Source organism: Oncorhynchus gorbuscha, linkage group LG17 (genome assembly GCF_021184085.1).
Source record: "Oncorhynchus gorbuscha isolate QuinsamMale2020 ecotype Even-year linkage group LG17, OgorEven_v1.0, whole genome shotgun sequence".
Classification (NCBI taxonomy): Eukaryota; Metazoa; Chordata; class Actinopteri; order Salmoniformes; family Salmonidae; genus Oncorhynchus; species Oncorhynchus gorbuscha.
Window position 1 is genome coordinate 18,421,014 of NC_060189.1, and position 23,980 is coordinate 18,444,993.

At 45.8% G+C, this 23,980-nt stretch overlaps 1 protein-coding gene across 6 annotated transcripts in view; it reads right to left on the reverse strand.

Annotated features, from left to right (window-relative positions):
• Nucleotides 1-23,980, reverse strand: part of LOC124001792 (palmitoyltransferase ZDHHC14-like) — a 96,975-nt gene that overhangs the window by 21,489 nt on the left and 51,506 nt on the right. For all 6 annotated transcript variants that reach the window (XM_046308873.1, XM_046308874.1, XM_046308869.1 and 3 more), the window contains one exon: nucleotides 1,199-1,354. In XM_046308873.1, coding sequence (XP_046164829.1) covers nucleotides 1,199-1,354 — 156 coding nt within the window. The remainder of the gene's footprint in view (nucleotides 1-1,198; nucleotides 1,355-23,980) is intronic.

Genomic DNA, 23,980 nt, shown 5'->3' on the forward strand with positions numbered 1-23,980 from the left:
CCGAAGTCACATTTTCACTGTTGACACTGAGACTGGTGTTCTGCGGGTACTATTTAATTAAGCTGCAGTTACAGTTTTAGGCTGTGCTAATATAATTGCAAAAGGGTTTTTAGCCTTTTAAAATGATCAACTTGGATTAGCTAACGTAACGTGCCATTGGAACACAGTAGTGATGGTTGCTGATAAATGTAGATATTCCATTAAAAATCAGCCGTTTCCAGCTACAATAGTCATCTACAACATTAACAATGTCTACACTACATTTCTGATCAATTTGATGTTATTTTCATGGACAAATATTTTGAACAGTAGTGTATATTCCAGACTGGAACTAGGAACAGTTCGCAACACCCGCGATAACATCTGCTAAGTACATTTGCTAAGTATATGTACGTGACCAATACCATTTTATTTGATTCGTTTCGAAGAGGTTGAGAAAAGCCCTAGGTTAGTCACAGAATCTCAGACAAGCCAGTCAGTGAGAAGCCTAGAGAGAGCATGCTCACTGCTTGTGTGGAAGAGAGAAGCAAATCCTCCTGCTTCTTCCTCTACTGCTTCAGGTAGTGGCCTGCTTTTCCACTACAAAAAGATATGGGTGGAGTAAAGGAGATGGAGGAGGATGGGAGAAAGTTGTGCAGTGAAAACAATGTCCCTCTGAGTGTTGTAAAAGCCCCAATCTCCCCACAACAGAACAGGCCTGGGGGAGGTGGGGTGATTCAGAGTGATTTATGAAACGAGGCGGGATACAGATTTCATAATGACAGTTGTGTCATCCATCTTTCTCTGCTCAGTGTTAATGAGCCCATAAATCCCTAGCCAAATGGGGTCTCTGGGAAAAGAACAGGAGAACACCACAAGAGGGAGGCTGTGGCTCTGTGGAGGCTGAGCAGTGATCACTGAGTCTCAGGTGGGCCTGGAGAGAAGGCTCGAAGACCAATGCTTCATCTGTCGAACACCATAGAAGTCGATAGTCTTTTAACATTCCTAAGGAGGAATGTTACTCCCTGTGACATGACATAGCTTTTAGCTACATGTATATACAGAGCACAAACACAAACATGCAGAAAACAAACAAATTGAGACATAGAAAAATATCTGTACACCTAGGGAAACACATTTGCACACACAGGAGTACATACATACACACACCCACTTCACCTTCAGTCCACCCACATGTGTGGCCCACACAGTGACTCACCGACACAGTTGTCACAAAGGCTGCAGTGAGAGGCACGTGGTGGTCTGAAGATCTTACAGGTGAAGCAGTACTTGAGCTTGACCGTCTGCCCATTGATGACCACCTCTTTTGTCCTGGGGGGCGGCCGGTACCCCGAACTGGAGCCGTTGGCTACATCTGTCAGGGAGAATCACACTTAAATCACTGGGAAATTAAATTGCAGTCTGCTACTTTTGGCAAACAATACACTTCAATCCTAGCCTCATTCATTGTCATGCTATTGAAGAGTTGGCTAGTTCCAACACGTCGTGTATGGGAGGAGGGTACTACAATCCTGCACAAAACTGGCACTGTAGAGCAGAACAGGGTCTCTGTCCATACAAGCCTCTACAGGAACCAAAGTGAAGTCAAAATGGAACGGTCACAATAAACTAGACCTATTTGTTAGTAGTGTATTGGTCATGTGAACAGTAGAGTGAAAAGCCTTTTAAAAATGTTGGTTCATTACTAAATGTATATCTGGCTCTGAATGCAGAAAGAGAATCAGCCAGAGAACTGTTCAGCACCTACTGTCCTGACGTCACACGGTGACTGATCTGACCTGCTCAGAACAACATGCCCTTCACTCTGCACTCAGCTCACAATAAACGTCTCAGCTGGAGGAAACAACTTGGCAAGTCAAACAGGTTATTTTCTCAACAGAATTAAATGCTTTAGTAAAATCCCTCAGTCGTAAATGTAGTAAAACGGCTTGGCAGCAGAGAGGATGACCACAATAAGAGAAATTACTGTGTGGATGATTACGTAAAAAATATGATGTAGGGTTATCACCCATAAAATGATTATTTCATTCACATTTAGAGAAATATGTTCATTCAATAGAGAGTTGCGTCAGGAAAACAGTAATCCAAACCCCATGCATCTACACTATATGGTTCACCGTGGCGCTGATCCGTGACAGAACAGCGCTTACTTTGAATGGCAACTGACAAGCTAACTTGTGGCTGCAGGTTTCTGAGTGAAAACATGGGCTTTTACTATTAGGAAATCCGCAGAATTAAAACATGTATATATATTTATTTACAAATTTCAATATCCACCCTCTGAGAAGACAATCTCTTTCTATTTTTCATTGTGTATTTAGAGTCTTTCCCTTTAAATCGCCATAGAAAACAGCCCCTCAACGTGGATTGATCGCCAATATAGCCAATGAAAGCCAAGGATCTGGAGAAGAAAATGACAGATCAATCAAAAATCTATTTGATATCCACAACATGTGTAAAGCTTGTACTGTACCACATTCCAAAGCCAAATATGGAAGAAATACAACCAAGAGAGGCATGGCCTAAACTAGCAATGGTCACAGCAAATTAACCTTGTCATTTCATCAACACAACCACTATATTAAGGTTATAATACTGTAGAGAACAATGTAATGATTCATTGTATGTGATATATAATGACATGGGGCAAAGAAAAATGTTTTGACATTCATTTCGTAGCACCCTCTTGAATTGCCCCGTTTTCTCTACATTCTAGAGTCGTGAGTGAACACCCTGTATGAACATAGGAAAAGCACAAAAGGTATAACTGCCAAGCTCGTTTCTGAAGCCCACTCTCGCGTGGTAGTGTGTGTGGGTGGATCATTGCGTGCCTCTAAAACACAGTAGCCAAGCTGGAGTGGTGTGTGTGCACAACTCAACAGGAGCCCTCTTTTCAGCCCATGTTCAGAGTGATCAATGCACTCCCACCATCCTCTCCTCCTGCATACATAATGAGGGATAGAGTCAACCAGGAGGTAAGAGCTTCCAACAGAGAGTAGAAAGGTCAGGTGATGTTGCTGAACTGAACTGCATGCTATTCAGACTGTATAATGTACTGGGCTCAATAGAGGGACCCCTCATCATCGTTTATTTTTATTGTGTTGACGTCTATGGAAACATGTCCATAAATGCCAATCAAGGACATCAAGCTGCCTCTAAAATGAGAAGCGTCACAGCATAATGACTGTATAAAAATCACATCTAGACTCACATAGATTTAACAGCTCCCTAGCTCTCCATGATGTGCACTTCAAGCCCCTGTCTGTGATGAACAGCGAATGAAATGTTCATGGACTGACGGGCATGGTGCCTAGACTACTGCTGCTTCTTACAAACATAAGTCAACTCATTTCACTCAGCTAGACCACCAGCAGTGATGGGGTAAAAGTCTATACAGTTAAATATCGCAATATTATAGCGATATTTGACTCCAAGTACATATATATATTTTTGCTACTGTAGATAGCGTTAGCTGGCGCGAGTCGGCTGTACCTACGCCAAAATTCTATAGCTTCTTCTCCATTTTCTTTTGAAATAGTGAACCAATATGTTTTCAGCGTTTTCATTTCCCTGATCAAAACTCATTTTCTCAATCCTTGGGCAGTCTGCCTAAGCACTTTATCACGTTGAAACGGCAACATTTTCTATCAGCTGCATGGCAAAATGTGTGTAATTGAAGGAAATTAGCTTTAAAACAGATGGCCGACCACAATTATTGCCATGCCCACCTCCCAAGCCCCGTTTTGAGCCAGAAGAAAACCCTGGTTTGAACACCCAGGCAAATACTGAAGGCTCTAAATAGATGGATCTCAATAGCTATTGAGGTTAAAGGTCATGACCAGGGCCCGTATCCACTAAGTGTCTCAGAGTAGGAGTGCTGATCTATGATCAGTTTTGTCTTTTAAATAGGTCATAATAAATATGATTATGGACAGATCCTAGATCCGCACTCCTACTCTGAAATGCTTTGTGGATACGGGCCCAGGGCACCTGTATCCTCAGGCATCACATACAGCCAGATCTGCTGACAGCAGGTAGGCTAAACAAGTTGAACCACCTTTATAAAGGAAAGAATCACAACTCATTTCTCTCAACTTCTGTGAAAACAAGCCTCTAAATCACCCAATGATATGCTCCTTCTCCACTCTCAGTCACAACTATGAGTTTATGTTCACACTTCAGACACCTCTAAGAGGAAAGCTTTTTCTGCTGACTGGTGGGTTTGTATAATGGTGTGATCCTAGCCAGAACATTCCATATTTCACAGAATGGATCTAGGCCTACCAGTAGTTTTTCTGACTGAGACAGAGAGGATGGAGTTGGAACGAAGAGAGTACTGATAAAGGGGTTGATTAGGGAGGGCAGTGGTACCGCTTAACCAGCACACAGAGGCAGAGCAGAGACTGAAGGCCAAAGCATCCAGCCAGCCCCATCTCGACGGGGTAGAAAGAACATGTCATTGCTATCCTGCAGGGATAGGGAGGGGATGGGGAAAGGATAGGGAGAGGATGGGGAAAGGATGGGGATAGGATGGGGAAAGGATAGGGGAAAGGATGGGGAGAGGATGGGGAGAGGATGGGGAAAGGATGGGGAGAGGATGGGGAAAGGATGGGGAGAGGATGGGGAGAGGATGGGGAGAGGATAGGGAGAGGATAGGGAGAGGATGGGGAGAGGATGGGGAAAGGATAAGGAGAAGATGAGAACAGGGCATTAGCAGATGGACCTTCACTCACAGACAACAACAAAAAACTGACCGCAGATTTAATAAGACCATGACCTGAGACATTGGCTGAGCCAATACTCTTGAGAGAGACACTGGACTTAAAACTATGAACAAAGAGAAGGGTAGCCTGTACAGACGATTGCTTACTTCTGAAAGTCAAGTCGACATCACAACCTAGTAATGGGATAATAATAGGTGATATTTGTGATCTCGATTTTCCCGCATTACTTTCACACCACTGGGGAGCAAAATATGAATAACCAGCAAAACATTCCAGGCCCTATCTTATCTTGACAAGCCATCCTCCATCTTTCAGACTGTGTGTGTGTCAGCCACACACAGGTCAGACTGTTCTCTCTTCAGGGGGATCCAGGACTCCATGGCAACTGTCTCGCCCCCATAAGACTGTCAGTCTTGATGAGTGTGTTAGTTTGGAGTTGTGTGCCCTTAGCAGTTGGCATCGACTTAAATCCTCACAATAGAGACTACTTTAAAGGAGACTCTGCATGAATGCACCATTTATATCACTGCAGATATGGGAAAGGGGACAAGGTGAAGAAGCCCTGTAATTTATGACTAGGAGCATCCATTCTCTGTACAGGACTTCCCAGGCAGATGCTGTTGGTTCCTGTACGTCTGCATGATGAGAGGTAATGAGGCCCATTAGTCCCACAGGGAGACTAGGAGAGCACATCCAGAGACACTATCCCCGAGTAAAGTACTCACTCTGCCTCTCAGATACAGGCGTACTGTACAGTGGTCTGTGAGTGTGTGTCCCCAGTACGCAGAGGCATACAGTAGACAGGGGCCGTCGATAACAGCAGAGGCCTACCCAGGCCACTAATTGCTCAACAACTTATGGCTTCCGCTCTCTCTTTGTCTGGTACCATTTGGTAAATTCAACTGGCTGCAATTACTATCCCAGCAGCAGCATCTCTATTCATGGGCCATGAGGCCCCCTCCAAAAAGGCCTCATCGGAGCCCTTTTATCACCCATTGATCATAATCCTCAAGACAGGCCAACAAAAAAAATGAGAAAGACCAGAGAGACAGGAAACCATCTTCCAGAGGAAGCCTTTGCTGGCTGAACATTAAAATGCAGAAATAGGAATTCAAAAGAGAGAAAAATATTATGTAAGATGGGTTTTATTAAAATGTGTGTGTGGTATGTTTTCTGGTTGCATAACATAACTCCTGTCCTGGATATCAAGGCTTTGGCAGTTATTTAAACTGTTAGTTGAAGGAAACTCTCCTCTTCAGTGGGTAACAAAGAGCAGGTTTCCTTATGATAACACTGAGCATTTACTATGACATCACAAACACACTTCCTATTGCCGCAGGCACACACCCTTGCTTCCTCTCGTACCTCTGGGCCACAGAATGCCGTGTGTGCGCGTGCGTGTCAACCACTGTAATAGCCAACCGCCATTGTAAAATTAAAAGGATAAGATGTGCTTTTTTCCCCCCACATGACGGGATTACAAGGTGAAAAGGAATACAATTAAACAAGATGAACTTTACTGAAGTGGAAATACAGTTCTGTAAAGTAGGCTTTGTTTCTGGACTGTTTTAAAATCATTACTCAGCCCTAAGATGACAGCGTGCCCTAAAGGGTTCAGAGAGCTTTCTGCTCCCGGCTGACTATGATGAAAACATCCTGAGATTCCATTCCACCCTGTTTTGCTTAGTTTTACCAATTTTTTATTTTTTTATTTCACCTTTATTTAACCAGGTAGGACAATGAAAAAACGAGGGCTGTTTCAGTTCATTTCTGAAGAACTGGTTTCTATTTGTTCCCAGAGAAGAGCATCATGTTTAAGGATGTGACGAGGGGTAAGGGAGTGTCTAGCCCACAGAGACCATCAATCTAGACTTTAGCCAGAAGAACACCTCGCTTCTCTTCCAACAGAGGACATAACTTTTAGGCCTATATTCCTACTCCTTCCCTTTCTCAACATTATAGGCCTGCAAGCCTAACTGATATCAAGTTACAGGATTGGAGAAAGTAAATTGGTGGAGACCTATCCAAGTCTGTCAGATGAAATAACTCCTTAAACAGCGTTTAGGGAAATTATGTGAACCCTTTAGAATAACCTGGATTTCCGCATAAATTGGTCATAATTGTGTCATCACCTAAGTCACAACAATAGACAAACAGTCTGCTTAAACTAATAACACACAATTATAATTGTTCATGTCTTTATTGAACACATTGTGTAAACATTCACAGTGCAGGTTGGAATAAGTATGTAAACCCTTGGATTTAATAACATGTTGACCCTCCTTTGGCAGCAATAACCTCAACCAAACGTTTTCTGTGGTTGCGGATCAAACCTGCACAATGGTCAGGAGGAATTTTGGTCCATTCCTCTTTAAAAGACTGTTTCAGTTCCACAATATTCTTGGGATGTCTGGTGTGAACCACTCGAGATCATGCCACAGCATCTCAAAATCGGGTTGAGGACAGGACTGACTGGGCCACTTCAGAAGGTGGATTTTCTTCTGCCATTCTGTTGATTTACTTCTGTCTTTTGGGTTGTTGTCCTGTTGCATAACCTAACTTCTGTTGAGGTTCAATTGGACATATAGTCTTACATTTGCCTGCAGAATGTCTTGATAAACTTGGGAATTCCTTTTTCTGTCCATGACAGCAAGCTGTCCAGGTCTTGAGGCAGCAAAACAGCACCAAACCATGATGCTCCCTCCACCATACATTACAGTTGGGATGAGGTTTTGATGTTGGTGTGCTGTGCCTTTTTATCTCCACAAATAGTGTTGTGTTCATTCCAAACAACACAACTTTAGTTTCATCTGTCCACAGAATATTTTGCCAGTATCGCTGTGGAACATCCAGGTGCTCTTTTACGAACTTCAGACGTGCAGCAATGTTTTTTGGGGCAGCAGTGGCTTCTTCCATGGTGTCCTCCCATGAACACCATTCTTGTTTAGTGTTTAACGTATTGTAGACCCTTCAACAGAGATGTTAGCATGTTCCAGAGATGTCTGTAAGTCTTTAGCAGACACTCTAGGATTTTTCTTAACCTCATTGAGCATTCTGCACTGTGCTCTTACAGTCATCTTTGAAGGACGGCCACTCCTAGGGAGAGTAACAACAATGCTGAAATTTCTCCATTTATAGACAATTTGTCTTATCGTGGACTGACTTTTAGAGATACTTTTGTAGCCCTTTCCAGCTTCATGCAAGGAAACAATTGTTAATCTTAGGTATTCTGAGATCTTTTGTTCGCGGCATGGTTCACATCATACAATGCTTCTTGTAAATAGCAAACTCAAATTTTGTGATGTTATTTTAAATGGGGCAGGGTAGCTCTAACCAAAATCTCCAATCTCATCTTATTGATTCAACTCCAGGTTAGTCGATTCCTGACTCGCTTTTGGAGAAGTGATTAGCCTTGGGGTTCACATACTTTTTCCAACCTACAAATAAATGAAATGTAAAACTTTTTCGTTCTTCTATTTTTTTATTATTTAAATTGGCCGATTAATCGGTATGGGCTTTTTTTGGTACTCCAATAATCGGTATTGGCGTTGAAAATTAATTTGTTCGACCTGTACTCCCAAGGATCCCAAATTGCAGAGACCAATCTGTCTTGTAAGCGTGGAACTCATCTAAAAAAATGAATATTAATAATAATAATAATAATAATTGCGTATTCTCCTAACACTTCTGAAAATCACTCCACTCTCGGTAGCTATGACGCATTGGCTGCTATGGCAAGCCATGCTGGATCACTTGAGAAAACTTGCTCCAACCAACATTCTATTGCAAGCTTGTTTGAATGGCCATATGGTAGCTAGTTTGCCAGGTTGTTGATGAAGTTGTATGGCACCAAAGTTATGAGACGGTTCTCAGAGATCAGCATGTATCTGACGGACAGATTTCATTAAAACTAATTTGTGCATAAGCTAGAACTTCACTACAATAGCTAGCTAGCTAGAGGGAGTATTCTGTATGGCATGTGTGAACTGACAATGTTAGCATTCCTGCCTTACATTTCATATGGATTGATTTGAGACGGGTTCAGCCAGCATGCAGACATTTCCGTGCACATTTTGAATTGAATAAATACCGATTCTACCATCACAAAACACCTTAGCTAGATGTAGAATTAGGCAGTGAAGACTTGCCCATGAAAAAAAATATCAATATAAGCAAAAGGTTTATGGTTTTTGGTAAGATTAACTCTGACTGGAGGATGAAAGGGGGTTCTCAGTGGTTTGTCACCTTGGTAACAGTTTTGAATGTTAAGAAAGCATATTGTTTCCCAACTTCTTTTTAGCTATCTCATGACTGTTTGCGAGTTAGACAGATCAGTGCAGTTGGCCGTCGCTTTCTGATGTGAGACAAATGGTGGAATTGTGGATGTTTAATTATAGACCACATGAACACTGGAAGAATAGACCTGTAGGTCCATTGAAATTGTGCATGGGATTTCATTACATCCCAGAGATGCTTTGTGAAACCAGAACATTACTTCCCATCTAAACAGTCAAACTTCTACTTCCAAGGACATCATGAACATACTGTTTGATGTTAGCACATATAGAGATGTACAGACAACGTATGAAGACGTCAAGTGTGAAGCCACACGATGCACAGAACACATGGTAACCCCTGGCAACGGAACCTTGGAGAATCCGGTTCCCGGTTGGAGCGAGTGGTCGCATCTGCACGTCGCTCCAACGGGTAGTATAACTTTTTCATTATATTTCATTATATCACAACGGTTTGATTTGTCTTATCTTAGCAATTTCTTCTCAGCTAGCTACATAGCCGTCTTTGTATCAAAGATAATTGCGTAATTATCGTATTTCGCCGTCCTAACGTAGTCTTCACTAGCCAGCTAGCTAACGTCCACTGATTAGCTGCACTGAGAAACTATTACTATTACACTCAACTGAACGACTTGATTAGTTTAGTGTTAGCTACCTACATAGCTGTCTTTGCTGTCTTCGTATCATCGTATCATCGTATCCAAGATAATTGTGTTGTTTAGGTTTAGAGTGTGTAGTCTTAGAGTGATTATCTTAATTTACCGAGGTTAGCTAGCCAGCTATTTGTCGTCCTTAACGTAGGTGACTCTGCTAGCTAGCCAACTCTGCTAGCTAGCCAACAGCTAGCCAACGCTAGCCAACGCCAACGTCTTCTGTATAGAACTCAACTACCCGGTCGCATTCACAGGTTGTATCACTTTTTCACTTCATTTCATTACAGTACAACGGTTTGATTTGTTTGATCGTAGCTAGCTACTTAGCTAGCTACATAGCCGTCTTTGTATCAAAGATAATTGGGTAGTCTAGAGCGATTTTCTAGGTTCGCTAGCCATCTATTGTCGTTCTTTTAACGCAACGTAACGTAAACAACACTGCTAGCTAAGCCCCCGAATAGCAACACTGCAGAAACTATTACACTCAACGGAACGACTTGATTAGTGTAGTGTCAACAACGCACTCACTGCCAGCTGGCCTACTTCAGCAGTACTGTATCATTTTAATCATTTTAGTCAATAAGATTCTTGCTACGTAGCTTAACTTTCTGAACATTCGAGACGTGTAGTCCACTTGTCATTCCAATCTCCTTTGCATTAGCGTAGCCTCTTCTGTAGCCTGTCAACTATGTGTCTGTTTATCCCTGTTCTCTCCTCTCTGCACAGACCATACAAACGCTCCACACCGCGTGGCCGCGGCCACCCTACTCTGGTGGTCCCAGCGCGCACGACCCACGTGGAGTTCCAGGTCTCCGGTAGCCTCTGGAACTGCCAATCTGCGGTCAACAAGGCAGAGTTCATCTCAGCCTATGCCTCCCTCCAGTCCCTCGACTTCTTGGCACTGACGGAAACATGGATCACCACAGACAACACTGCTACTCCTACTGCTCTCTCTTCGTCCGCCCACGTGTTCTCGCACACCCCGAGAGCGTCTGGTCAGCGGGGTGGTGGCACCGGGATCCTCATCTCTCCCAAGTGGTCATTCTCTCTTTCTCCCCTTACCCATCTGTCTATCGCCTCCTTTGAATTCCATGCTGTCACAGTTACTAGCCCTTTCAAGCTTAACATCCTTATCATTTATCGCCCTCCAGGTTCCTCGGAGAGTTCATCAATGAGCTTGATGCCTTGATAAGCTCCTTTCCTGAGGACGGCTCACCTCTCACAGTTCTGGGCGACTTTAACCTCCCCACGTCTACCTTTGACTCTTTCCTCTCTGCCTCCTTCTTTCCACTCCTCTCCTCTTTTGACCTCACCCTCTCACCTTCCCCCTACTCACAAGGCAGGCAATACGCTCGACCTCATCTTTACTAGATGCTGTTCTTCCACTAACCTCACTGCAACTCCCCTCCAAGTCTCCGACCACTGCCTTGTATCCTTTTCCCTCTCGCTCTCATCCAACACCTCCCACACTGCCCCTACTCGGATGGTATCGCGCCGTCCCAACCTTCGCTCTCTCTCCCCCGCTACTCTCTCCTCTTCCATCCTATCATCTCTTCCCTCCGCTCAAACCTTCTCCCACCTATCTCCTGATTCTGCCTCCTCAACCCTCCTCTCCTCCCTCTCTGCATCCCTTGACTCTCTATGTCCCCTATCCTCCAGGCCGGCTCGGTCCTCCCCTCCCGCTCCGTGGCTCGATGACTCATTGCGAGCTCACAGAACAGGGCTCCGGGCAGCCGAGCGGAAATGGAGGAAAACTCGCCTCCCTGCGGACCTGGCATCCTTTCACTCCCTCCTCTCTACATTTTCCTCCTCTGTCTCTGCTGCTAAAGCCACTTTCTACCACGCTAAATTCCAAGCATCTGCCTCTAACCCTAGGAAGCTCTTTGCCACCTTCTCCTCCCTCCTGAATCCTCCCCCCCCCCTCCTCCCTCTCTGCAGATGACTTCGTCAACCATTTTGAAAAGAAGGTCGACGACATCCGATCCTCGTTTGCTAAGTCAAACGACACCGCTGGTTCTGCTCACACTGCCCTACCCTGTGCTCTGACCTCTTTCTCCCTCTCTCTCCAGATGAAATCTCGCGTCTTGTGACGGCCGGCCGCCCAACAACCTGCCCGCTTGACCCTATCCCCTCCTCTCTTCTCCAGACCATTTCCGGAGACCTTCTCCCTTACCTCACCTCGCTCATCAATTCATCCCTGACCGTTGGCAACGTCCCTTCCGTCTTCAAGAGAGCGAGAGTTGCACCCCTTCTGAAAAAACCTACTCGATCCCTCCGATGTCAATAATTACAGACCAGTATCCCTTCTTTCTTTTCTCTCCAAAACTCTTGAACGTGCCGTCCTTGGCCAGCTCTCCCCTATCTCTCTCTGAATGACCTTCTTGATCCAAATCAGTCAGGTTTCAAGACTAGTCATTCAACTGAGACTGCTCTCCTCTGTATCACGGAGGCGCTCCGCACTGCTAAAGCTAACTCTCTCTCCTCTGCTCTCATCCTTCTAGATCTATCGGCTGCCTTCGATACTGTGAACCATCAGATCCTCCTCTCCACCCTCTCCGAGTTGGGCATCTCCGGCGCGGCCCACGCTTGGATTGCGTCCTACCTGACAGGTCGCTCCTACCAGGTGGCGTGGCGAGAATCTGTCTCCTCACCAGCGCTCTCACCACTGGTGTCCCCAGGGCTCTGTTCTTGGCCCTCTCCTATTCTCGCTATACACCAAGTCACTTGGCTCTGTCATAACCTCACATGGTCTCTCTTATCATTGCTATGCAGACGACACACAATTAATCTTCTCCTTTCCCCTTCTGATGACCAGGTGGCATCGCATCTCTGCATGTCTGGCAGACATATCAGTGTGGATGACGGATCACCACCTCAAGCTGAACCTCGGCAAGACGGAGCTGCTCTTCCTCCCGGGAAGGACTGCCCGTTCCATGATCTCGCCATCACGGTCGACAACTCCATTGTGTCCTCCTCCCAGAGCGCCAAGAACCTTGGCGTGATCCTGGACAACACCCTGTCGTTCTCAACTAACATCAAGGCGGTGGCCCGTTCCTGTAGGTTCATGCTCTACAACATCCGCAGAGTACGACCCTGCCTCACACAGGAAGCGGCGCAGGTCCTAATCCAGGCACTTGTCATCTCCCGTCTGGATTACTGCAACTCGCTGTTGGCTGGGCTCCCTGCCTGTGCCATTAAACCCCTTCAACTCATCCAGAACGCCGCAGCCCGTCTGGTGTTCAACCTTCCCAAGTTCTCTCACGTCACCCCGCTCCTCCGTTCTCTCCACTGGCTTCCAGTTGAAGCTCGATCCGCTACAAGACCATGGTGCTTGCCTACGGAAGGGGAACGGCACCTCAGTACCTCCAGGCTCTGATCAGGCCCTACACCCAAACAAGGGCACTGCGTTCATCCACCTCTGGCCTGCTCGCCTCCCTACCACTGAGGAAGCAGCTCCCGCTCAGCCCAGTCAAAACTGTTCGCTGCCCTGGCCCCCAATGGTGGAGCAGGACAGCGGAGTCAATCACCACCTTCCGGAGACACCTGAAACCCCACCTCTTTAAGGAATACCTAGGATAGGTTAAGTAATCCCTCTCACCCCACCCCCCCTAAGTTTTAGATGCACTATTGTTAAGTGACTGTCCCACTGGATGTCATAAGGTGAATGCACCAATTTGTAAGTCGCTCTGGATAAGAGCGTCTGCTAAATGACTTAAATGTAATGTAAATGTAATTCTGACAGTGAATTAAGAAGAAATCCTGGTTGAATTCTGAATCCACATTTCACCATGGGGGAAGTCAGTCGGTGGATATTGTGACACACTGCTATATCCTACCCCTGCACTGACGCTGAGAGAAAAGAGACTGCTGTGGATGACAGAGAGCTCCTACCACACACACACACACACACTTATCAGCACCTCTCACTCTCTCCATCTCTCTTCCCTGTTCTCCCAGAGCATCTCTCCCCTCACTCTCTCCCTGTCAGTTAATAACCACCTCCGAGTGCTTTAGAGAGGAGCTACAATGGATTAATGGAGGGTGGCTGTAAAGAACTCCACAAGCCCACTTACACAGATCAGATCAAGTGGAGGCCTTTAGAACCTCTTTTATTCTCCAACCGGCCATTGTTCAGGTTCAAACAATGGGGCCAATGTAGCAATTAGTGTTGCGGGGGGGGAAGAGTTACATACAGTGCTATTATTTTGGATGATATAATATCAATACTTTGACTCCAAGTATCGGTAGCGTAACTTAGCCAACATGTTTTCAGCCATTTTATTTCCATGACTGATCAAAACTCTTTATCATGCTCTCTCGTCCCTCCACAGCAGACATATAGTGAGCAATGTTTAGAACATAAAATCGCAATAAAATCCCAGTATTGAATAGCAATATCTACCTATATCTATATATAAAATCTTGAGATACGCAATTATTTTTTATTTTATTTCACCTTTATTTAATCTGGTATGCTAGTTGAGAACAGGTTCTCATTTGCAACTGCGACCTGGCCAATAAAAGCATAGCAGTGTGAACAGACAACACAGAGTTACACATGGAGTAAACAATTAACAAGTCAATAACACAGTAGAGAAAAAAAGGGGAGTCTATATACAATGTGTGCAAAAGGCATGAGGAGGTAGGCGAATAATTACAATATTGCAGATTAACACTGGAGTGATAAATGATCAGATGATCATGTACAGGTAGAGATATTGGTGTGCAAAAGAGCAGAAAAGTAAATAAATAAAAACTGTGGGGATGAGGTAGGTGAAAATGGGTGGGCTATTTACCAATAGATTATGTACAGCTGCAGCGATCGGTTGGCTGCTCAGATTGCTGATGTTTGAAGTTGGTGAGGGAGATAAAAGTCTCCAACTTCAGCGATTTTTGCAATTCGTTCCAGTCACAGGCAGCAGAGTACTGGAACGAAAGGCGGCCAAATGAGGTGTTGACTTTAGGGATGATCAATGAGATACACCTGCTGGAGCGCGTGCTACGGATGGGTGTTGCCATCGTGACCAGTGAGCTGTGATAAGGCGGAGCTTTGCCTAGCATGGCCTTGTAGATGACCTGGAGCCAGTGGGTCTGGCGACGAATATGTAGCGAAGGCCAGCCGACTAGAGCATACAAGTCGCAGTTGTGGGTAGTATAAGGTGCTTTAGTGACAAAACGGATGGCACTGTGATAAACTGCATCCAGTTTGCTGATTAGAGTGTTGGAAGCAGTTTTGTAGATGACATCGCCGAAGTCGAGGATCGGTAGGATAGTCAGTTTTACTAGGGTAAGCTTGGCAGCGTCAGTGAAGGAGGCTTTGTTGCGGAATAGAAAGCCGACTCTTGATTTCATTTCCGATTGGAGATGTTTGATATGGGTCTGGAAGGAGAGTTTGCAGTCTAGCCAGACACCTAGGTACTTCTAGGTGTCCACATATTCAAGGTCGGAACCATCCAGTGTGGTGATGCTAGTCGGGCATGCAGGTGCAGGCAGCGATCGGTTGAAAAACATGCATTTGGTTTTACTAGCGTTTAAGAGCAGTTGGAGGCCACGGAAGGAGTGTTGTATGGCATTGAAGCTCGATTGGAGGTTAGATAGCACAGTGTCCAATGACGGGCCGAAAGTGTATAGAATGATACATATCGGCAGCATCAATGTGACAGTAGTGTAGCAGAACACAGTAACGTAGGCTGTGTTTTAAAGCCTTACTGATCAGATGTTTTAAGTGAGATTACCACTCATTTGGTAAGGACTTGAGGTCGGCTCTGTTGAGAAAGTTTGTATCGAGTCCGTGTGTGTGGCAAGCAGTTCCTCGCTCTGGTTCAGCGAGACCGGTTCCACGTCCTCACTCTGGTTCAGCGAGACCGGTTCCACGTCCTCACTCTGGTTCAGCGAGACCGGTTCCACGTCCTCACTCTGGTTCAGCGAGACCGGTTCCACGTCCTCACTCTGGTTCAGCGAGACCGGTTCCACGTCCTCACTCTGGTTCAGCGAGACCGGTTCCACGTCCTCACTCTGGTTCAGCGAGACCGGTTCCACGTCCTCACTCTGGTTGTTCCACGTCCTCACTCTCAGCGAGACCGGTTCCACGTCCTCACTCTGGTTCAGCGAGACCGGTTCCACGTCCTCACTCTGGTTCAGCGGTTCCACGTCCTCACTCTGGTTCAGCGAGACCGGTTCCACGTCCTCACTCTGGTTCAGCGAGACCGGTTCCACGTCCTCACTCTGGTTCAGCGAGACCGGTTCCACGTCCTCACTCTGGTTCAGCGAGACCGGTTCCACGTCCTCACTCTGGTTCAGCGAGACCTGTTCCACGTCCTCACTCTGGTTCAGCGAGACCGGTTCCACGTCCTCACTCTGGTTCAGCGAGACCGGTTCACGTCCTCTCTGGTTCAGCGAGACCGGTTCCACGTCAGCGAGACCGGTTCCACTCTGGTTCGAGACCGGTTCCACGCTCTGGTTCAGCGAGACCGGTTCCACGTCCTCACTCTGGTTCAGCGAGACCGGTTCCACGTCCTCACTCTGGTTCAGCGAGACCGGTTCCACGTCCTCACTCTGGTTCAGCGAGACCGGTTCCACGTCCTCACTCTGGTTCAGCGAGACCGGTTCCACGTCCTCACTCTGGTTCAGCGAGACCGGTTCCACTCTCTGGTTCAGCGAGACCGGTTCCACGTCCTCACTCTGGTTCAGCGAGACCGGTTCCACGTCCTCACTCTGGTTCAGCGAGACCGGTTCCACGTCCTCACTCTGGTTCAGCGAGACCGGTTCCACGTCCTCACTCTGGTTCAGCGAGACCGGTTCCACGTCCTCACTCTGGTTCAGCGGTTCCACGACTCTGGTTCAGCGAGACCGGTTCCACGTCCTCACTCTGGTTCAGCGAGACCGGTTCCACGTCCTCACTCTGGTTCAGCGAGACCGGTTCCACGTCCTCACTCTGGTTCGAGACCGGTTCCACGCTGGTTCAGACCGGTTCCACGTCCTCACTCTGGTTCAGCGAGACCGGTTCCACGTCCTCACTCTGGTTCAGCGAGACCGGTTCCACGTCCTCACTCTGGTTCAGCGAGACCGGTTCCACGTCCTCACTCTGGTTCAGCGAGACCGGTTCCACGTCCTCACTCCGAGACTGGTTCAGCGAGACCGGTTCACTCCACTCTGGTTCAGCGAGACCGGTTCCACGTCCTCACTCTGGTTCAGCGAGACCGGTTCCACGTCCTCACTCTAACTGAGGCAGTCACTCAACCCTCTCCTCCTCTACCAGAGCAGCTATCAGTCAGTCAGACTCTAGAACCAGATCTAGCCACAAAATACTAACTCAAAATGTTGCCAATATTATGCAGGAGCAAAGAGACAAGGTTCATCATTGTGAGTTTTATCTTGATAGAAAACTTTCAGTCAATCTACTTTGTGATGTTCTGTGTAAGACAGTGATGCATGCCCAGTCATACCATGTGACTGAGGAGGAAACAGTTTGGAGCACATCCTCTGAGGGCAAAAGACATTTCTGACAGGCAGACAAGAGTACTGTGGTGAGACTATAACCCCGGTTCCACTACTGTGCCTCTCCTCTGCTCCGCCTGCCAGTGTGGGCAGGAGGAGAATAGAGGGATAGAAGGGTGGGAGGATGGAGAACGATGGAGAGGAGAGCTGTGAACTATAAGTAGAGCCCTCCTGATTGAATGCATTTGTCGACAACACAAAGCATGCACTCATACATACAAACACACAAACATGGATTGTTTGATTTCTCAGCAGCGTTGACGGAAAAGCTCAAAATAATCATATAGGGTCCAGTTGCAGCCAATAAAAACCTTAAATGTCAGTGGATCCTCATTATATTCCTCTCCATCATACACACACTGGGATATGAGCAGGAGTTTAGCATGGCCAGTGGCTTTAGAAACATCCTCTGACATTTACTGGCTAGCCTATCGTTAGGTCTCTGGCACGCACAGCAGAAGAGACATATCCTGCCTGGTTCCGGTAATGAAACCGGTTCCTGGAGGATGCCAGTCTCTCAGTCTCTGCAGCAATGCCACGTCTGACCAGGGCCTGCACTGCTAAATATGGCAGACAGACAGACAGACATGATGCATGGAAAGACGAGCTGTAGTAACAACAGTGGTGATCGATATACTATTCCTCAGAGCAGGGACAGGTGCTCATTGACTTACACAGCAGGCTTTATCCACTGAGCCCTTTCCCCAAGAGAAAGTTGAGGACAGGACCAAGCAGGACTGAAAACAACACTTCCTATAATTGGACAAACACTGCATCCCAGACATAGGGAAACATTGAAGAGGCACCTTGTCCTGTCCCATTCAATATGTAGTTTCACAACAGATCAATACCAGAGGTGAACTTGAGCCCTGTACCACTTTGAATAGAAGACAACAGCATTACTTATTAATGAGGGTGCTGGGAATAAAGGAAACAGCAGTTCAGTTGCGGTCAAACATTACTTCACCATGTGAAGAGCTCACAGCACACGCTCTGATAACATAAGCTGAACAATGTAAGACAAGCACTTGATCACTTGGCTACGTCGCTGATGCCTGCTGGACTGTCCATTAATACGGGAAGCCATTCTGTTTGTTTATGTTTTATCTGTCGGCCCCAGCCGCAAACTCAGGCTCTGTGTGTAGTTAATCCGACCCTCTCTGCCTAGTCATCGCCATTTTACCTGCTGTTGTTGTGCTAGCTGATTAGCTGTTGTTGTCTCACCTGTTGTTTTAGCAAGCTCTCCCAATCAAGACCTGCGATTACTTTATGCCTCGCTGTATGTCTCAAATATCAATATGCCTTGTATACTGTTGTTCAGGTTAGTTATCATTGTTTTAGTTTACAATGGAGCCCCTAGTTTCACTCTTCATACCTCTGATAATTCCTTTGTACCACCTCCCCACATGTGGTGACCTCACCCATTTACAACCAACATGTCCAGAGATACAACCTCTCTTATCATCACCCAGTGCCTGGGCTTACTTCCGCTGTGCCCACACCCCACCATACCCCTGTCTGCACATTATGCCCTGAATATATTCAACCATGCCCAGAAATCTGCTCCTTTTATTCTTTGTCCCCAACGCTCTAGGCGACCAGTTTTGAGTGCCTTTAGCCGCACCCTCATTCTACTCCTCCTTTGTTCCGGGGTGATTGGAGGTAAACCCAGGCCCTGCATGTCCCCAGGCACCCTCATTTGTTGACTTCTGTGATCGAAAAAGCCTTGGTTTCATGCATGTCAACATCAGAAGCCTCCTCCCTAAGTTTGTTTTACTCACTGCTTTAGCACACTCTGCCAACCCTGATGTCCTTGCCGTGTCTGAATCCTGGCTTTGGAAGGCCACCAAAAATTCTGAGATTCCCATACCAAACTATAACATTTTCCGTCAAGATAGAACTGCCAAAGGGGGCGGAGTTGCAGTCTACTGCAGAGATAGCCTGCAAAGTAATCTTATACTTTCCAGGTCCATACCCAAACAGTTCGAACTACTAATTTTAAAAATTACTCTCTCCAGAAATAAGTCTCTCACTGTTGCCACCTGCTACCGACCCCCCTCAGCTCCCAGCTGTGCCCTGGACACCATTTGTGAATTGATCGCCCCCATCTAGCTTCAGAGTTTGTTCTGTTAGGTGACCTAAACTGGGATGTGCTTAACACCCCGGCAGTCCTACAATCTACCGTAATTTCCAGACTATAAGCCGCTACTTTATTCCCACACTTTGAACCTCGCGGTTTTTACAATGATGCGGCTAATTTATGTTTTTTTCCCGCTTTCACAAGATTCATGCCGCCAAAAAACTGAGCACCGTCACATAATGTGATGTAAATCGAGCGCGCTCAAACTTCCCATCATTCTGATTGCGGTAGTAATTTTGTCACCCTCATCATGGCAAATACACGGAGAAATGCATATGATGCAGCTTTCAAGTTGAAGGTGATCGATCTGGCTGTTGGAAAAGGAAATAGAGCTGCTGCATGGGAGCTTGGCCTTAATGAGTCGATTATAAGACTTTGAAACAGCAGCGTGAGGAACTGACTCAGTGCAAAAAGACAACAAACCTTTCAGAGGGAAGAAAAGCAAATGGCCCAAAGTATTTGCAGCCACTTGACATCAGTGTAAATCGTGCATTTAAGGTGGCGCTCCGTGTTCAGTGGGAGGCTTGGATGACACGTGGGGAGAAATCCTTCACTAAAACGGGCCGCATGCGAAGAGCAACTTATGGTCAAGTCTGCCAGTGGGTCCTGACAGCGTGGAACATTGTCAAAAAATCCACTATCATCAACGGGTTTCGAAAGGCTGGACTGCTGCGTGTTGAAGGGGCAGCATGAGCTCAGCGGGGTATTTGCCTCCGGATGAAAGTGACGAGAGCGACAATGAAAACGATCCAACATCGGATGAAGCAATTCTGAGGCTATTCAACTCCGACACCGAAGGAGATGACTTCAGTGGTTTCAGTGCACAGGAGGAGGAAGATAGTGACCAATTACTTTACTGGTAGGCTACTGTTTAATTTTTGTTACAAGCCGTGTTCTGTTAAAGCCTATTTATTTTTGTTACAAGCCGTGTTTCGTTAAAGCCTATTTATTTTTGTTACAAGCCGTGTTTCGTTAAAGCCTATTTATTTTTGTTACAAGCCATGTTTCGTTAAAGCCTATTTATTTTTGTTACAAGCCGTGTTTTGTTTAAAGGCTGTGTAAAGTTCATTTGTTTCAATGTACCGGTAGGCACCTGCGGCTTATAGACATGTGCAGCTTATTTATTTACAAAATACATATTTTTTAATAATTCAGTGGGTGTGGTTTATAGTCGGGTGCGCTTAATAGTCCAGCAATTACGGTAAGCTAGATGCCCTCAATCTCTCACAAATCATCAAGCAACCCACCAGGTACAACCCTAAATCTGTAAACAAGGGCACCCTCAGACGTTATCCTGACCAACTGGCCCTCCAAATACACCTCCGCTGTCTTCAATCAGGATCTCAGCGATCACTGCCTCATTGCCTGTATCCGCTACGGGTCCGCAGTCAAACGACCACCCCTCATCACTGTCAAACGCTCGCTAAAACACTTCTGTGAGCAGGCCTTTCTAATTGACCTGGCCCGGGTATCCTGGAAGGATATTGACCTCATCCCGTCAGTTGAGGATGCCTGGTCATTCTTTAAAAGTAACATCCTCACCATCTTAGATAAGCATGCTCCGTTCAAAAAAATGCAGAACTATAGCCCTTGGTTCACTCCAGACCTGACTGCCCTCGACCAGCACAAAAACATCCTGTTGCGAACTGCAATAGCATCAAATAGTCCCCGCGATATGCAACTGTTCAGGGAAGTCAGGAACCAATACACGCAGTCAGTCAGGAAAGCAAAGGCCAGCTTTTTCAAGGAGAAATTTGCATCCCGTAGCTCTAACTCCAAAAAGTTCTGGGACACTGAAGTCCATGGAGAACAAGAGCACGTCCTCCCAGCTGCCCACTGCACTGAGGCTAGGTAACAAGGTCACCACTGATAAATCCAAGATAATCGGAAACTTCAACAAGCATTTCTCAACGGCTGGCCATGCCTTCCACCTGGCTACTCCAACCTCGGCCAACAGTTCCAACAGCTTTCTCTCAAATGTTGTGCACAAATCTCTTCACATTCCTGATAGTCAGCATTTCTCCTTTGCCAAGATAGACCATCCACCTGACAGGTGTGGCATATCAAGAAGCTGATTAAACAGCATGGTCATTACACAGGTGCACCGTGTGTTGGGAACAATAAAAGGCCACAAAAATGTACAGTTTTGTCACAACATGCCATTGATGTCTCAAGATGAGGGAGTGTGCAATTGGCATGCTGACTTCAGAAATGTCTGCAGTCAGCGCTATTCACAGAGAATTCAATGTTAATTTTTCAACCATAACCTGCCTCCGTCGCTTTAGAGAATTTGGCAGCTTGTCCAACATGCCACGCAACCGCATACCACGTGTAACCACGCCAGCCCAGGACCTCTTATCCTGCGGGATCATGAAAGACCAGCCACCCAGACAGCTGATGAAACTGTGGGTTTGCACAACCAAACATCATCTAGGAAGCTCATCTGTGTGTTCATCGTCCTCACCAGGGTCTTGTCGTAACCAAATGCAGTGGGAAAATGTTCACCTTCGATGGCCACTGGCATGCGGGAGAAGTAAGTTCTTCACGGATGAATCCCAGTTTCAGCTGTACCGGGCATTAAGCAGACATTGTGTGGACGAGTGGTTTGCTGATGACAACAATGCGAACAGAGTGCCCCATGGTGGAGGTGAGGTTATGGTATGGGCAGGCAATAGCTACGGACAATGAACACAATTGCATTTTATTGATGGCAATCTGAATGCACAGAGATAACCTGACGAGATCCTGAGGCCCATTGTCGTGCCATGACCAACATCACCACCCTGGATGGTTCCGACCTTGCATATGTGGACATCTATAAGTACCTAGGTGTCTGGCTAGACTGTAAACTCTCCTTCCAGACTCATATCAAACATCTCCAATCGAAAATCAAATCAAGAGTCGGCTTTCTATTCCGCAACAAATCCTCCTTCACTCACGCCGCCAAACTTACCCTAGTAAAACTGACTATCCTACCGATCCTCGACTTCGGCGATGTCATCTACAAAATTGCTTCCAACACTACTCAGCAAACTGGATGCAGTTTATCACAGTGCCATCCGTTTTGTCACTAAAGCACCTTATACCACCCACCACTGCGACTTGTATGCTCTAGTCGGCTGGCCCTCGCTACATATTCGTCGCCAGACCCACTGGCTCAAGGTCATCTACAAGTCCATGCTAGGTAAAGCACCGCCTTATCGCAGTTCACTGGTCACGATGGCAACACCCATACGTAGCACGCGCTCCAGCAGGTGTATCTCACTGATCATCCCTAAAGCCAACACCTCATTTGGCCGCCTTTCGTTCCAGTTCTCTGCTGCCTGTGACTGGAACGAATTGCAAAAATCTCTGAAGTTGGAGACTTATCTTCCTCACCAACTTCAAACATCTGCAATCTGAGCAGCTAACCGATCGCTGCAGCTGTACATAGTCTATCAGCAAATAGCCCACCCATTTTTACCTACCTCATCCCCATACTGTTTTTATTTATTTACTTTTCTGCTCTTTTGCACACCAATATCTCTACCTGTACATTACCATCTGATCATTTATCACTCCAGTGTTAATCTGCAAAATTGTAATTATTCGCCTACCTCCTCATGCCTTTTGCACACAATGTATATAGACTCCCCTTTTTTTTCTCTACTGTGTTATTGACTTGTTAATTGTTTACTCCATGTGTAACTCTGTGTTGTCTGTTCACACTGCTATGCTTTATCTTGGCCAGGTCGTGGTTGCAAATGAGAACTTGTTCTCAACTAGCCTACCTGGTTAAATAAAGGTGAAATAAAAAATAAATTAAAAAATGCCTCCACGTCCATCACCTCATGTTTCAGCATGATAATGCACTGCCCCATGTCGTAAGGATCTGTACACAATTTCTGGAAGCTGACCATGTCCCAGTTCTTCCATGGCCTGCATACTCACCCGGCAGGTCACCCATTGAGCATGTGTGGGATGCTCTGGGTCGACGTGTATGATAGCGTGTTCTAGTTCCCACCAATGTCCAGCAATTTCGCACAGCCATTGAAGAGTGGAACAACATCCCACAGGCCACAATCAACAGCCTGATCAACTCTATGCGAAGGAGATGTGCCGTGATGCATGAGGTAGTTACACCACTGGTTTTCTGATCCAAGCCCCTACCTTGTTTTTTTTTTTTTTTAAGGTGACCAAGAGATGCATATTTTTCTGTGACTAACAGATGCATATCTGTCATGGGCAATCCATAGATTAGAGCTAAATAATCTATTTAAATCAACTGATTTCCATATATGAACTGTAACTCAGTAAAATGTTTGAATGTTGCATTTATAGTTTTGTTTAGTGTATTTATCATGCTTGTTTCCTCGTTTCTTTATATTGCTATTGAGGACTGATTCTTAACTTACTGGCATGGTTAAATAAATTAAATACATGGATGTTTATGATTATGATTTTTAACGCCGGACCAAAGAAAGGCTGATACCTATTAAAATCGGACAATTTTTATTTATATATATTTGTAATGACAATTACAACAATACTGAATGAACAATGAACACTTATTTTAACTTAATATAATACATCAATAAAATCAATTTAGTCTCAAATAAATTAAGAAAATGTTCAATTTGGTTTAAATAATGCAAAAACAGTGTTGGAGAAGAAAGTAAAAGTGCAATATGG